At 39.6% G+C, this 17,193-nt stretch overlaps 2 protein-coding genes across 2 annotated transcripts in view; one reads left to right on the forward strand and one right to left on the reverse strand.

The window, feature by feature from the left end:
• The window catches only part of LOC118747278, a 38,713-nt gene extending 22,207 nt beyond the window's left edge, over positions 1-16,506 (forward strand). The window contains exons 10-11 of the mRNA XM_036481278.1: positions 12,726-13,035; positions 15,624-16,506. Coding sequence (XP_036337171.1) covers positions 12,726-13,035; positions 15,624-16,391 — 1,078 coding nt within the window. The 3' untranslated portion in view covers positions 16,392-16,506. The remainder of the gene's footprint in view (positions 1-12,725; positions 13,036-15,623) is intronic.
• LOC118747279 lies at positions 3,240-3,823 on the reverse strand. The gene is made up of 2 exons (XM_036481279.1): positions 3,552-3,823; positions 3,240-3,488 (listed from the first exon to the last, which is right to left on the reverse strand). Exons 1-2 carry the CDS (start codon positions 3,805-3,807, stop codon positions 3,328-3,330), a joined length of 417 nt encoding a protein of 138 aa, XP_036337172.1. The 5' UTR covers positions 3,808-3,823; the 3' UTR covers positions 3,240-3,327.
• Positions 16,507-17,193: the final 687 nt, after the last annotated feature.

The raw sequence follows: 17,193 nt of genomic DNA on the forward strand, positions 1-17,193 counted from the left end.
GTGAAGCATTTATGTTTGTACTTTTACTTCCTCTTTTTACGCCAACTTCTTTTATTCTGTTACAGAACTCAAAGAACTGAGTTGTTTGTTCGTTGCACGCAAATGAATTAATTATGCAGGGATTGTTCGGATGCTCATACATATAGAGTTACATACGTACTTATGTTAAGATACCCTGTCGGAAAATTAGATGGTATGAACTTTGTAGAATTGTTGTGCAATTGAATTAGGACTAGTTAGCTTTTTGGTTTAACATAAGAAAGAGACCTACTAGATAGGTTTCTTGCACTGGTGCAACCTCGCGAAGTAGAAGGGAGATTGGCGAAATCTATTGGTCTTGGCCCAAACCGACGAATGCACATAGGTGGATTTTGTGTAATAAAACCTGCCAAAAGTCAGATTTATCAACATTGATAAAAGTGTCTTTAAACATTTCATTTATCAAGCCACATATAACCGAGATGTGAATGGTTTAGTCATACAAGTACGATCAGCGCTTGCCGGTAGGATCCCTCGGAATTCGCGAACCGAATGACCTTCCAGTTGTGCGCTGGAAGACCAGGGTTTCAGTAGCGGAAGATCTCTTCGATCTTCCTCGGCAAGAAATGTTCAGAGCGAAGCTACACTCGAGAACGCGGATGCAAGTGAAGCACCTTCTTATCTACAGCTTCAAGTCTTCAAGTCTGGCTCCCTTCCAGACGTACCCGACCAGGACTACTGCCGCCTTAAACAAAGAGACCGACCGCTCGACGGTACATACCAACTCTTAAAGATACCGTGGTGCCATCCGGCACTCTTGCAACGTGGCGGCGGTACAGGGTTATCCCTGACCACTCTCATAAACACCCGGGATAAAGCTGACGGCGCCTTTCTCCAGTACTCCCTGGCGATGGCGCAATCCTCCTTACCACGATCCAAAACGCCCAGAGTGATAGAGCCCGCCTGCTTAGCGATATCGGTGAAAAGCTTAGGCTTCTCTCCCACTATGGGATTGTTAGGGAGGGGGTTCCCCCTCCTGCGACCTCTGCCGTTTAAAAGGGTCGTTACGGGATGCGCTTGCAACCTCAAAAGCACCCTCATTACAGCTCTCCTGGCTCTTACGTGCTCTTCTGGCTAGCCCAGCGCGCCGTTTAGGCCTAACGGTTGAATCCCCTACGAGCTTGGTTGAAAGTCCTTCGATGGTGCCGCTTATACTGTCTGGTGCCCCCCTGTCCACATCCGCAGACGACTTCGTCTGTGGCCCTATTCCCGCTCTGACTGCTGGCGTATTCACTAGCGTCCCTACCCCGGGTATGTGCACATTGGGTTCCCGCCCGCACCTCCCGATACGGGTGCAGACAAGAGTCGGTTCCGAACCGTAACTGCGCCTTGCAGCAGCAGTTACCCCACCCTGCTCAGGAGTCGATTCCGGCTCCGTTAAAGAGGAACGGACAAGAGGACTCAGCACCGCGTACCGTAGTACCGTAGGAAATGGAGTGCACGCGCACAGTACTCGTACACAGAGGTGAAGACACGATTACACTACCATCCGCTGATATGGTCTGATTATGATTCGACTAAGCCCCCGCACCATGGAAAGGTTCCTGCCCTAGCGGAGGAACAGCTTGACTTACTGCAGAAAATATGGATTTGCTTTTCACAAACTAAACAACAGAAAGCACCAACAATATACCGAAAAAAACGGATGGTTTTTCTTTTGTTTTTTGGTATGCATGTAAATTGTACAGCTGGGTACAAAAGTGAATGCTTAAAACAGTGCATAATAGGAATATTAATCCCAAGATCGCGGGATCCCGGTCTTTTTTAAGTCCCGAAAATCCAGAGATTATTTGCCTAGAATCCCGGGATAATAGAAACGCCTCAAGTTGACCAGTTTTGGCTATATTTCTTTTGTGTATTTAATATTGCTGAGTGGAAGATCGACCTCCCTCGGCAGCCAGTTCGAAAACGCCCTATTTCAGAATTCGATTCAAAAATGCCCTATCTCACTTCAAAATGTATTGAAAATGTGCTGATATAGGGCGTTTTTGAATCGACAGCTGGAATAGGGCATTTTTGAAAAGTTGTTTGAGATAGAGCGTTTTCGAACTGGCTACCGAGATAGGTCGATCTTCCACTCAGCAGTCGACATGCAGTTTTGCACAAAAAAAAATTAAAATATTTGCGAACCCAAGGGCCAAATATAGTACAATTGCGTTCTTAATGTTTCTCTCTGATGTCAGGATTTTTTAAAAGAACTTTGAAATTTGAAAGATATGATTAATAAAAAAAATGATTAAAAAAATTCAGTGCAATGTACTTAAAAAACCAGTATGGGTATCAAATGAAAGAGAAGATTATGTAGAGTTAAAACGGATTACATTTTTGGTGCGTAAGGGACGGGTAGGTATTGAATTATTGAAGGTATGCTCCTTTATAATTTTGTCCTTGAATATCCTTGAAATTTTGCAATTCTTATTTCTGAAAAAATTATATGTTAAGGACTAATTTTATTAGCTTAAAAAAATAAAACAGATTAAAAGGACATTTTCAACTCCTATTCGTCCTTGTGAACCCAAAAAATTCTTTCATATGGTACCCATCTTTTGGTTTTACATTGCACTGAATTTTTTAAATAAATTTTGTAATTAATTATATCTTTAAAATTACAAAGTCTTTTTAAACACATCATGACGTCAGAGAAATGCCCGTTTAGATGCAGTTAATTATATGTAATATGAGGTAGAATTTTATAAAAAAAATTAAATTTTGAATAAATAAAAGGAATATAGACAAAACTGGTCGAATTAAGGCGCTTCTTTTATTTCTGACGCTAGTATTATGAACTGCTTTTAACCAGAAAATAAATTTTTTTCAAAAATTTTTTTTGTTTTGCATCGAGCTTTTTTCGACATACCTTAAATTACTTTATCAGACATGTACACTAGACTGGGTCGGTCCCCATACAAAAAAAAAAGTTGCTAATGTCCGCCCCTAAATTTAAAGATTATGTTGAGAGGGTTCTGGAAAAATTTTTTTTTTTTTTTTTTAACCCTCCGAAATACAGCCGAAATGGTTTTTTCGTTGTAACTTGGTTATTTGACGGCCGATTTTTAAAATTGATATGTCATTATTTTTGTCTTGAGAAGCTTCACTTTTCGTTCTTATGTCTTTTTAAGCTTTGAAGTCGCGTTCGCATGATAAGGGCAGAAACAAAATTTTACCCCCCCTAAAGCATATTTTTTTCCTTACCAAACGAAAGTACTTAAAAATTCAAGAAAATGTTGCCTTCAAACTATATTACTAAAATAATCAACAAAAAAGTTATTTCACTTACAATATTTATTGCTACTTAAGCAAATTTTGGCGCGAATCAAGGCTTTTATATTGGTCTCGGCTTTCTAATTTTGCAAAAATGTGGCCCAGGCGCTTTTCATCAGTGACAGCACTTGCAGACTCACTAACAACACGCACAAACCGTTCGGTATTCTGGGAATGACAGAGGAACTCTAAAAAAAAATGATTTAAAAGTACTATAAGACCCGTGAAGTTTTTAGTTTGAAGATATTTACCTGGGATATTTATCACTTCATTTTCCGAAAATTGAAACATTGTAAGTTCACTATCTGGGTAGAACTGCACACAAGGGGGTTCCGTAATCTTAAACTGACTCCAATCGATCATGCTGACATACGACTTACTTTCAAAGTTTATTACGCCACGCTTTGGGACCTTGAACACGCGAAGCCCTGCTGGTGGATATTGACGTGCTGTTTTGATTTTTTCGTACCCATCATTACGTATCTCTGGATCAGCGTCGGTTATCATGGCTAATAATATATTTGCTGGGTGAAAATAATATGCATTATTTTCTATAGCTGAACGTATAATGGCTTGAACAGCATTTGATAGTTCGCGTATCCAGCAAATATACTTAAAAACGTGTCTACTTCCATGAATTGCTTGTGGCTGGCTCTTTACAAGAAACCAGAATGGTGCATAAACTTTCACAACAAACTCTACCATGTTTCGCAACTCCGCTGACGGGCTTTCTTTGGAAACATATACCCGAAGTAACCTGGAAGCTGTTGTAAGCCACCGAGCTGTACTGACGGGACCGGGGCTCTTACTAGCGAGATATTCATCGCATTCACCATTATTTACTTGCACTAGGGCAATCACATTGTCGATTTAAGTCCATAATGCACTTACACTTTGAAATTAACAATATTTTATTCCATTCCTGATCATTATATTCATAAGGATGTTTTTTTACATTGTAATAACTTTGAAGGAGGCTTTCAATGTTTCTCCGGAGCGTAGTTCTTGTAACTATAGGGATGTTTGCCTGCTGCCACAACTTTGAAATTGTGTTCATAACTATTGGCAAATATTCATTGAGACTTCGATTTTTTGGAACACTTGCAGAGCCGTAATATTTAAGGAACAAAAAATATTCAATAACACCACGTTTCGTAGGTAACATTTTAATATCAATATCGCGCTTAACGAAAGCCATTTTTAAATTGCACACACTGTTAAGTCACTTTTTAATTTTATTTCACCAGCACAATTTATGGTATTAATTATAAATTATTATTATCAATACGAAACAACAGGTTTGACTCACTTATTTACTTTGACTTCCACAATTTATAAAATTTATTGGCATGATTAAATTACAAGAGGTTAGCTCGCTATTGACAGCGTCAGTTTTGCACTCCCCTAAAATAAAAATTTCGAAATCCTCTCAACATAATCCTTAAATTTAGGTTACTCTGTTGCATAAAAAAAATCAATTTTTGTTGTACTGTGTTATTATACTTACATCTGAAACTCATGTTGACCTGTGATATTAAAAGTGCTATAACTCCTTTGTTTATTATTTTAGTAATATAGTTTGAAGGCAACATTTTCTTGAATTTTTAAGTACTTTCGTTTGGTAAGGAAAAAAATATACTTTAGGGGGGGTAAAATTTTGTTTCTGCCCTTATCATGCGAACGCGACTTCAAAGCTTAAAAAGACATAAGAACGAAAAGTGAAGCTTCTCAAGACAAAAATAATGACATATCAATTTTAAAAATCGGCCGTCAAATAACCAAGTTACAACGAAAAAACCATTTCGGCTGTATTTCGGAGGGTTAAAAAAAAAAAAAAAAAATTTTTCCAGAACCCTCTCAACATAATCTTTAAATTTAGGGGCGGACATTAGCAACTTTTTTTTTCGACCCAGTCTAATGTACACGCTAAAGTATTAATACGTGCACAGACATTTAATAACTGTCTTTCGTTTTGTTACCTATGAAATAATTTTCACTTTAAATAAAAAAGTACGTTCCAAACCCATTTACATATTATTTATTACATATATGGTAGGAGAGCTTCTCCATCCATATTGATGCAATTTCCATGTTAACTTTTCGAAAAATCATAAATTCCAAAATCCCGGGACTGATCCCGGGATCTCGGGATTGAACCAACGACATTCCGAAAATCTTGGTATCACAAAAATCGAAAAATTAACATCCCTAATGCATAATGTCTATCTTGAATGTGAATAGTTGCCACATTGCCACTCAGAAAAACGAATTTTATGCGCTTTATCCTTACATATTTTCCTAACGGGACTGTCTTCAGTTTTTGTTGCAGTTGTTAATGTGCATTAATAAAATATTCATACAACACTAAACTTTAATTTGCTCTTACTGCACTTTTATATGAATTTATACCAACACTTATAACTACAGTACATTTGTATGTGCATAAAAATGTTATACACACATACATATGTAGATATTGAAAGTGTAGCCAGTTAGTCTGTAGGCCGAGGTTATTGACTACCTTTCTGACGCCAAAGCAATGATTATAGCGAAATTATGCTACGTGCGCTGTAAATGCGATTAAATTGCTTTACGTGATTTAAAGCTATTTCTAAGGTGATGTGGGAACAATTTGAAATTCATTAGTTTCGTGTAATTAGTTTTTATTAATATGTTTATTGTCGTTATTGGAGCAGAATAGCTATTAGAATAATAATACGATTTTTTAGCATATTACATAACGAGTTCTTTTGGTTTTCTTTTTGGATTTTCTTGTATACTAATCTATAGATATGGGTCCCCACGTAAGAGTTAGATCGAAGTTTGTCGTCGACATAGCCGACAACCCTAACTCTCCTAGTTTTAAAAATCTCCAGGGATTCGTTCACGACCAGGAGCCAGATGAGTGGGGATAGTACGTGCCCTTGAGCGTGCCCCTGATGGTTTTCCTTCTTAAAGATCCTGTGCCTATGGTCGCGTTGATTATTCTGCTCTTGAGTATGGAGTCAATCCATGTCACCATGGTTGGTCGCCTGAGTACATTCACAGGGCCCAATTTGTGTTGAAAGCACCATTTTGATACGCTTTCTCTGGGACCCTTGATTTTATCTGCTTTCATGATTCGTTGGGTTCGTCAAACCATTTGGATTTTCCGATGAATCTATTTAGGCTAGTAATGGTGAATTTGGAAATCTCCTCAAGATTTTGGATGGAAAAACTTCCGAGTGTGTTCTGTCTTATTTGTGCCAATGCTGGGCATTCGCAAAAAATGGGGAATGACCGTTTCTTTACTTTCCTCAAGATTACAGCTACGGCACCGAGGGTTATACAGAAGGCCCATTTTAGCTGCATGTTCACCAATGGGCCGTTATCGTGGCTATTCATTTGACTATATCTTTCCTCGACCTCTTGAGAAGTTCTTCTGTCTTTTGCTTGTCATAATTCGGTCATATGTTCCTCGCAGTTTTGCAGGTTTGAAGGTTGTTCCAACGTGTATCAGCCATACGTGTGAATTGCAGATGTAGTTCCCTTTTGATGAGTCTCAGTGGACAATTTATAGTCTCTGCTTCGGATTTATCAAAATATGGTCCGGCCTTAGCCAACTCGTCACCCCTCTCATTTCCGTGTATGTTCCTTTGGCCAGGAACCCAGATGAAAGTGATGTCTATTAACTCGGCCGCCGGGCTTAATGCACATTTGCAATCTCTGACTGTTTTGGATTTTGTCACCGGTGAGGCAACTGCCAGAAGTGCCGCTTGGCTATCTGAGAAAATGTATGATTTTCGTACTCATACGCAGTTCCTCTCTATTGCTATATAGGCCCCTTCGATGCCCAGTACTTCCGCTTGGAAGATGCTAGCAAAGTTAGGTATTCGAAACAACAGAGAGGCTTTCAGCGTTTCAGAGAATACCCCCCACCTACACCGCAGTCCATTTTGGACCCGTCAGTATAGATTTCAGTGGAGTTCTCCTCGATTATCCTGCCCCTACTCCAATCACGTCTTGAAGGAAATTTCACCTGAAAGTTTCTCCTGAAATCTGTCGTTGGAGGTATATAATCTGAGAAGAGGTCTGCTGGTTTTATTTGGCTGATCAACTTTTATAAGCTGCAGCCTGCTATACACGGTATGTGTCTGTTTGCGAGTTACGCGCTGACGAATGCTTCACTTATTTTAGCGATTCACCCAGCTAAGAAGTCCAAAGAAGCCTAGTCCGCGCATCTGATAACCCTGTATCCACGAAAGGAACCAGAGGAATCATATTCCGGATGGGGACCCGCCGAGTTATCGAGGGCGTAGTCCATAATGAGACTCGATAGATTGCCGTCGATCTCCACCCCCGGAGTTTTCGAGAGACTATCTTTGAAGGAGCCTGTTTAGGCTTCTTGCTCTCTCTGCCGGTAGTGCTGTCGTTGGTGAAATGATTTCTCTTTTGAGATTCGCCCTTTTGCTTCATGTCAGGTGGATTGGGGTTTGAAGATTGCTTCTCTTTCACGGACATCTCATATTACTCTACCACCTTTTTGTAGTATTCAACCCCCTCAACTCATAGGAGCCGCTTGGAACCGAATTTCTAGATATTTTGTCCAGCATGTAGACCGCCCTTAGGTAGCTCTGCTCCCGCCGCCGTTGTACTGTGGTTGGTACTGCCGGCAGCTTTGGAGGAAGGCGGAAGTTCTTGGCTGGTAGGGATACCTGGTTTGGCATCCTTAGAAATAAGTTGTTCTGCTGCTTGTGCTTCTGGTGTACTATGGTTGGTACAACCGGGAACACTTTTGATTGTCTCCTGGCTGGAGGTAAGAAGGGTGTCCTCATCAGACTCCGTAACGACGGTGCCCGGGTTCCGATAAGTAAGTGCCAAAGTCAATTGTCCATCCAGTATTCGTCATCAGTTTGGTTTCAGTTGATGTTTGTTGTTTTTGTTTTTTAAATTCGTCTTTCATATTTGGTGCCTCGAGCGGGTTCGTCACTCGTCCACAGAACCGGCATACGTGGAGAAGGCACTTATACCTCTGACCTTGCCCGGGCATCGAAGGGGACCGTTCGCGGTCGGCTATTCAATATACACCCGCTAACCATTCAGCCATCGGCAGGGGTACCTCAACACCTTGGCTTAGGGTGTTGCTGGTGCGGCTATCTCCACATACTTTCCAATCGGGAAGTTTTGCTCACATACTAGCTTGGTTTCTTAGCTTTCCTCCCGATTGCGAAGGATATGAAGCTTTCCTCTTATTTCATCACGATCTAGAAGCTCCCTTTGGGAATTTCCATGTCGTCATTTAAGGCTCTTCGCCATGGCAAGGCGAACAGCATTAAAGGAGTCCATGTCACCATAGGACGCTGAAATAATTTCAATGCCACTTGATTGACCAAAATTCAGCGCTACTTCCCCCGCGGGGAAGTACATACTGACATTAAATAAGCATTGGCAATTTGATTTCCCAAAGTTTGTATGACACATCAATTGGTGCTGCATCCTCAAGTAGCACACTGGTGTATAACTTGGTGTAGATTTACGAATTTCGGTATAAATCTGATTAATTGCACCAAAATTCACAAATTTACACCAAGTTATACACCAGTGTGCTACCTGAGTCGCTAAGGCAAAAAGACTGAAATATTGTCAAAGCTAAACGATTTTTCAAATTTAATATTTACGTATGTACGTATGTTCATAAGACTTAGCGAAGTCTTTTAGAATAATTATAATACGTATTCTAATTTTATGACCGAACTGTCAACATAAAAAGTTAAAATTAGCAATTTCTTCAATAAATCAATGCACTAAAAGAGATTCATGTGTTCGTTCGTCGCTTTCTCAGATTTTGTGAAACTTCTTGTTTTAATTTTTTTTTCGCGAATGTAAAAAAATATATGTAGTTCATGCTACAACAAAGAACATATGTAAAAATAATATTTCTAACTGTGCGCAAAGCTCAGGAAAAATCAATAAATTTAAAGATTAAGATAAAAATAAAAAAAAGATGAAAATGAAAAATAGGTGAATATGAACACAAAGGCGCAGATAAAAATAGAGATAAAGAAAATTATAGAGATAGGTAGAGATGAAGATAAAAGGTAAAAGGTAGGGATCAACCTGAGAATTAAGTTGTTTTACATCACGTTATAATATTCACTCATGTCAACCCAACTCATCTCACTTCACATCACCTCACCTCAACGCTGCTGGTAACATACAAAGCAATTAGCCTGGCGTTTCTGAGCTATGCCGCGCCTGTGTGGTTGCCGAGAACCATGCCCACCTACGGGTACACAGTGACGTCCAAATACCCGGCAGCATAACAAAGTGCTCAGCAAGAAGTATCTGCTTGGATGTCACAGGCGTGAGCAGTGTAACATACCCCAGTTTGAGTAAGAGCCTCCGCCGAGGCATGTCAGAAGGGATCTTTTCGAGTACATGGATGCGGCCCAGACTTATATCGCCCAACCACTGGACCTGGCGACGTACCAGCGAGTTATTAATGGCATTCATAGGGAGTCGGTCACCAACGGGTCGAAGCCCAATCTCCACCTATTATAGGATTTAGAATTTCTATAGGGTTGCCACCTGTCTAAAATAGCATAACATCGGCAACGTTCGTTGGATTACAAAAAAAATGAGGTGTCAAATGAAAGGGTTTGGCCTCTAAATGTTCAATAATGTATTATTTTTGTAGTAGGGTTGCCAACTTTTAAAAAGTTATAAGATCTTCACCATTAGTTTTACTAAAAAATTAAAAGGTATGGTCTCCGGATGCGAGATAAGCTTTTATTTATTTTTTTTTTGTGTGGGGCTGCCAGCTATTTACAAATTACTACCTTACATACATACATATATAATGTGAAGGCATTTTTTGCGAATGATATCAGATTTACACAATTAATTCAGTTTAATGAAATGAGGTGTCAAGATGTGGGCTGTTCGTTGGACTAGAAAGTGAGGTGTCAAATGAACGGACTTGGCCTTTAGATGTGCGTTAGTGTAATATCTTTAGAGTAGGATTGCCACCTGTTAAGAATTATGAGATCCGCACCGTTCGTTAGATAAAACATGAGGTTCTAAGTGGCAGGCTATCGTCTCTGGATATGCAATAAGGCTTAATTTTTTTTGACTAAGGTTGCCACCTATTTAAAAATTATTACCCTAGATGTATATAATATGCGAAGGCATTTTTTGTTAATGATATCAGATTTGATACTCCACCAGTTGAGAGGGCTTTCAGTTATATATTTTTTTTATTGCGTTACAAGAATAATTTTTTGAAAATAGCATGAGGCTGCTAATGTCAAATGTAGCCTCCTGACTTTCGTTTTCACTTAATCTTTTTCCAAAGAACTCCTCTATCTCATTCTTTTGGCTGGTTCAGAATTTAAAGAACCTATAAGGTCATCAAAGTTTTTCAATTTTAGTTTTTGTAATACATCTAAATTTTTTCTTCTATGCCTAGCTCGAAAAATGTATGTATGCTTATTGCGAGGTTCCAAATAGGTGGGTATGGCAAATAAATTGTTATTTTCCAAGAATAAAAATTTCGAACAAAATTCAACAGTAATTAGATAACACAGCAAATGAATGACTTTATATATCGACTCGTATGTTATTTAACAAAATACAGCTAAAATGCGTCAGTCCTTATATTTTCCGTTAAGCTGAATTGCTCGAAGTTTAATGCAGCTGTTGGCAAAAGCAAAAATTAAAACTAAAAGAAACGGGAAAAAAATCCAAAACATTTGTCCCCCTGCTTATGCTAAGTAAACGTATAGTATTTAAGTGGCTACTGTAGAAATTATCTGAATATTCAAATAAAATACCGGCCCGCCGGAAAACACACAAGGGGAGAATTGCTTTTACCCAAAACTTTGCTTTTACTAAATTTTCGAAAAAATAAAATAAAATAAAAACACAAAAAAAACGTCACATAATTTTACCCATCCACGCGTCGCACTCACGAAGAAACAGCAACCAAAAACAACAAAAACCAAAAACACTGTCGCATTCGCCGACTGCCAGGAATACGCGTTTAATAATACATATTTTTTGAAAAATTCAGAGCTCGCAGAGGACCACTATGATAGACAGACACAATAGGCAAGTTAGTATAGTTTAGTGCGCGATCCAGCGTGGTTCTTCAACAATTAAGTAAAATACCAAAAGTGTAGAAATATTTTCGGAGCAAATCGTTGTCGGTATTACGGCCGCAGGGTTCGACTTAGAAAATAGCGCGCGCGCTGGGAGCGTACGGCGGGGAGTGTGTAGCGAGCGACGTGTTTAATCAAAAGAGTTACTGAATGAAAGAAGCTGCTGAAATATCTAAAAGTTTCTTAAAAATAACTCAACAAAAGTAGCGGAGCGCCAGTGGCGGTTGTGGCTAATACTTAAGCATAATAAATCTTTTGAATATTTGGTTAAAAATAGAAATGTTTTGATGCTCTGAGAAAATGACAACTGCTAGTTAATGAAAGCACGCATTTAACGAGTAATTTATTTTAGATTATTATAATTGTAGCTGAAGAGAAAAGTGTATAGCGCTTGGCACACTTACGAAACAATTTTTTGCAAATCACCGACCTTTTAAAGTAAAATAATTTAAAAACGAAAATCGAAATACAAAATTAATAAATCATCGAATAACCGAACATGTTTTCGCGATTTCGCAATCTATTTTCGAAAGCAAAAACCGAAACTCAGCCGGAACCGGAACCGGAAGTCGCGACTAACAATAACGCGTACGGCAATGGCGGCATAGATCAGACAAAATTAGAAAAAAATCTTGATTACGAAAAGGCTAAGGATTCCGAAAACTACAAAAGCCTTTCGCCTGAAAATGCTGGTAACACTTGCATTGAAAGCTTAACATCTTCGGCAGACCGCTTTGCAGAAGTCGCTAGTCAAAAGCAGAGTAGCGAAGCGCTGCTCCCGCAATTCTTTCAGCCAAGCACGTCCAATCCCACTGAAAGCACTTTCGACACAAGTCTCAACGAAAATAAAACAGGAGAATCTATAAATACGCCAGAAAGTGAAGAAACAGCACGACAAAACGACAGTGCAGAAGATGTAGGCGCCGCAGCCGGCAAAGAAGCTGTGGCAAATTACGGAAATGGGGTGCGCGAGCTTGTCAAAGTTGACAAGGCGAAAATTGAGGTCAACACTGTATCGGTAGATGTTGGTGTTAAGCAAAGTGAAGCTGCACATGCAGTTAACGAAAATGAAGACACCACAATGGGGGAAAGTACTTTGGCAGCCCGAAATGAGAACGAAATAGGGCAACCGCATATAAATTTAGTTTCCTTAATTGTCGCTGAGTGCAGCAATAATGCTGAGACATCAACCAACACCAGCGAAACTTCACCTGAGCCTTTAGTAGCAGCAAAAATTGCACAACAAGCTATTTTAGGTGCTAATGAAAATGTTCAAATTACTTCTAGCATTGCAGTTGATGAGCTGGTAACGGATGCATCTAGTCCTGCCGGTGATACGCACACTCAAACCTCCACTCCGGATGGCACAACGACAAGTGAGAGCACTGCTGAGTCCAGCACCATCGTTATAAAACCCACTGGTAACAATGAAATTGCGTGTACGGCCATTTCGAATAAATTGCAGGAGATTGCCGAGGTGGCCGAATCCTTGGACGCCTCTATACGGGATGTGCAGCAAGATGCGGAAGCATTGGAGGCGAATGCTACAAGCAGTGCCGAGAAGAAGCGGGAGAATATGAGGAGTAACAGCAGTGAGGTGAGTTAAATTGATGGTGGAACATTCGAAATATTTTTATTTGCATGTGAATATTGTTTTCATACAGGATTTTCCCGGAAAATCTGTTTAGTTTAACCAGGTTAGATTACTAAGCTAGGTGCACTCTTAGATGGATATTATTAATTGCCATATGTGGCACTATTGAATGGTTATCTTTGGGGAAAGAAAGACGATGTTGAACAAACGGTAACGATTGGAATCGCTTATAAAATATATTGCCAGAAAATAAGGCCCTAAATGTTGAGGTTGTAGCCCCGCAAAACCATGTGACAAGAGGAAAATATGTTGAGATCAATATCTAGAGCTGCGTCTTACTTGATTAGTTTTAGAAGCTGTCCTTACCGATTCGTGATACTTTACAAGTATTCAAGAACAGACCACTTGTAGTCAATTGAATACCCACATACTCTTTGCTTGGGGAGCCCTCCTTAAGGATGCGTTGATCTTCTTATTAGAGAAGTGTGTGCCTAAGTCGTCCAGGCCTCGCAGAAATAGTTTCCCCGCAATTTGATGTGTTTTTGTTTAAATAATGCCAGGCATTGTACAATATGAATTATTACTCTTCTTCACCTTTCAAACTTCTACAGAAGTCGGCCTAAGTGCGGCTCCGAACCTAACGGCTGCGGCTTTTAGCTCAGTGTTTCCGAAAAATCTTTAGGCTCCGCTCATAGAGTGATGGCTAAAGAGTTCGCGATATTCTGCTCTTGTTCAGATTAGACTGCCTGCTGTTCACAACTTCTTCTTCTTCTTATTTGGCTCTGTAACCGCCTAAGCAATTTTAGCCGAGTTCAACAAAGTACTCCGGTCGTACTTCTTTCAGGGCTGCAGCGTTTGTGTTCATTCGAACGATATGGCCAAGCCGGCGGCGCCGCTGTATTTTAATTCGCTGGACTGTGTCTTTATCGTTGGCACAAGTAGTATTCAAAAATCACTTGAGGTCGTAGTTTTAATTTTTCCTAGTTATTTCAGAGTTGAGAACCTGAGTGTAACTATTTTGCGCCAACGTACCCAAGGTGTTATTATAATTACGACATTCACTAAACCCTGGGTAAACTATTGAAACAAGTTCCAGCTGCTAGAACCTGGTACCCCTGTATTTATATTTCTTAGACTGGATGCTTCACATTGGGGGTCCTCATATAAGCTTTGAAAAAAGTAGTAATTGAAATCCGATTTTACTTCAATTCGGCATGTAGTATCTTTGCCTAAACATTTCCCCGCCCACTACATTACGCAAATTTTTAGTGACCACAGCTGCTTTAGAAGTTAACTCCACGGGCACGAGAAAGATCCGTTTTTCGAGATTTGCGGCCCAGAGATCGAAGAAGACGTCGAGCATGTGATATTTGCTAGTCCGAGTTTTAGTGATCACCGACGAAAATTGAAAGAATCTTTGGAGACTTAACGTTTCACCAGAAAACTTAGTTCTGTAAATGATCGAGTGCGGGAAGGCGTGGAAGACTATCTGTGGTGTATCAGCCGAAATTATACAACAGCTGCTGGTAAGCGAAAAGCTTCTGAAAATGGTGACCAGGATTTTTCGAGCAATTTTATCCAAACGGCCTTCTAAGGAAATACTTGACGGTAGTACCAGGGGGAAATCCGGATGAGAAGTGGTGGGTTTTAATGGGCTAAAGCCTCACACTGACGGGGTAACGGCTTTCGATGCTCTCCATTTCAAGAAAAGAAATTACATTAAAGAGCAGGTATTAACTAGTGGGCGTGTCACATTTAAATTTTTCTGATTAAAACCAAGTTACCAATGGAATTTAATTGAATCCATGTTCTCCTCCTATTGTAGTAGGCGCGGCAGTTTGTCAGTCTATGAGATTTTTCACATTCATTCTTTCAAAAAATAGTATCCAAATATAAAGCATCCCCGATAGAACATCCCTGATTTGGTCGGTCATATTTTTGCGTTTTTCAATCAAAAACATTCCCCTCCTTTTTAGTGAGGGTGGACGGGTGGTCTAGGACACCCTGTATACTTACATACAATATCGATTTCGGCTACAAAAACTTCTACGTGACTCGATTAGTCCAAAAATATGATGTCTTTAAAGTCGGTCAAAGAGTTTATAGTAGAACCCCACAACAAGCTTTTCCGGTGCCGTCGCTTCCGGCACTCAAACCGTAATATAAAACATATGGCTGAATAGATTACTGAAAGCCTGAAAAGCTTGCTGTATAGTTTTACTCTTACCGCTTAAGAGTACTGTACCACAAAATGCTTTTCAGGCGGCCGCACCTGTTCGAGCTTCAGCACTTTGTTCAGCATATATGTTTTATTTACGGCGTAAGCGATCAACGCCATGAAGTTTGGAGGCATGCTTTCTATTCGCAGCTAGTACTTGTTTGTGTAAGAAACTTTCGACACCTACATACATGTTAAAATAATCCTACTAATTCATTTTCAAGCCAAATTTATGTTTAAATAAATACCAAATTGCGCATGATTGTAAAGCAACCTCTAGACTAAAGCTCACATTTATAATTGGCTACTGTTGCCGTTAAGCCTTTTTAATCTTAATATTTTTTATTTTCATAATATTTCTTTTCTTCTCCAGGATTGGCACTCTCGTTCTACGGAGGATGACTCTTTTGTTACAGCATCCGAAGGCAATTTCACGCCGCATTCACATTCATCCTCATATCAAACCGTATCTGGTCGCACCTCCTCATACATTAGTTCCGACAAGAACTCATTTGATGTGAGTGAAGCTGATGATTCCACCTTCGCATCTACTTATGAAATTCCCGCTGACATTAATATGTCCTTCGATGGCTCAGAGCAAAGTTTCGTATCAGCTCAACAACAAGAATCGATGCCTTCACCACAGCAAACACAAACGATCCATCGTCAACCGAAACACACAGAAGAGCCAGAAGAGTGTGCTGGTGGCGCCTACGCGTTACCACCCACCGCTGATGAAGGCGTTGTCAATGGCGATGGCGATGGTGATGGCAGCAGCATTGCTGACGTGGAGGAGTTGCACAGTCAAAGTGTTACACCCACACCTGGTGATGGTGATATGGAGCAATATAATTTTCGTAGCATACCCGTGGAGTCAGACTCTGATTTGGATACATCTAGCATAGTCGATGCACCAACCATAGAGATGCTGACGGAAGTAGTGCCGGTCACATCGGTGACGCCGGAGGTGAGCACGTGTTCAAGTACTGAGCAACAGCAGCAAACGCAAAATCACAACAATACCAATACCACTAACAGTAATAGCAGCAATAATACTAATAGTCAAAAGCCAAATGCCGCTTGGCGTCGCAGCAAATATTATGAGAATATAACCAAGCAGACCATTAAGGGATTTCTATAGATGAAAAGCGTGCGGGGGCGGCGGCCAATGACAATGGCAACGCCAACGCAACGCAGCGCGACGCCTGCCTTGAATGCGTTCCATTTTACACACACGCACGAATGCGTATAAAAAACACTAATATTTTGTGAAATTTATTTGCTTAAGCTAAATTAGTTTGCTGTTTATTAGTTGATACGCAACTAACCGTGAACTTAACCGTACGTTACTGAATACCTTGACAAGCGCATGAGAATCGGAAATATCTTTTTAATAATTGTGCTTTGTATAATTGTATGTATGTATGTACGTTAGTATATATGTACATATATACCGTGGATATACAAATAGTATTTCACGAAATTTGGCTTATTAAGTAATAAAAGAGACAGAAACGAGGAAAAATTTTGGATAGGAATGGACATATGTATATACGTAGATACATATATATCTGTGTCAATGTGATAAAACACCTTAAGTGACTTTAGAAGGTTTCACTTTGGATTAAAAAAGAATAAGTTTCTCTTAAAAAAATTGAAATTTTTATTAACTTTTATTAAAAGAGCATCTTAAACTACGCCTTTGGGTAGTTAATCTTGAAAAAATAGTTTAGGAACTCAATGAAATATTGCTTTAAAAAGAAAATGGCCTAACTCGAGATAAGTTGTTTATAAGTTGTTTTGTGTCACAGATATGTACATATATAACACTTGCTATGCATAGTAGTGATGTGCGGTTCCGAGTATTTTTAGAACCGGTTTTGTGAACTCAGGTTGCCAGAGAACCGGAGTTTGACGAAGTGGTAACAGAAATAGGCCCTATC

This window comes from Rhagoletis pomonella, unplaced genomic scaffold (assembly GCF_013731165.1).
Source record: "Rhagoletis pomonella isolate Grant_MI unplaced genomic scaffold, Rhpom_1.0 Rhpom_scaffold_00011, whole genome shotgun sequence".
In the NCBI taxonomy this organism is placed as follows: domain Eukaryota; kingdom Metazoa; phylum Arthropoda; class Insecta; order Diptera; family Tephritidae; genus Rhagoletis; species Rhagoletis pomonella.

Bases quoted from the DNA above. Each gene is read 5' to 3' on its own strand.
- LOC118747279 (XM_036481279.1), bottom strand. From the start codon at position 3,807: ATGATAACCGACGCTGATCCAGAGATACGTAATGATGGGTACGAAAAA. The intron at 3,489-3,551 runs GTAAATATCTTC...ATTTTTTTTTAG, and splicing joins TGAAGTGATAAATATCCCAG to AGTTCCTCTGTCATTCCCAG.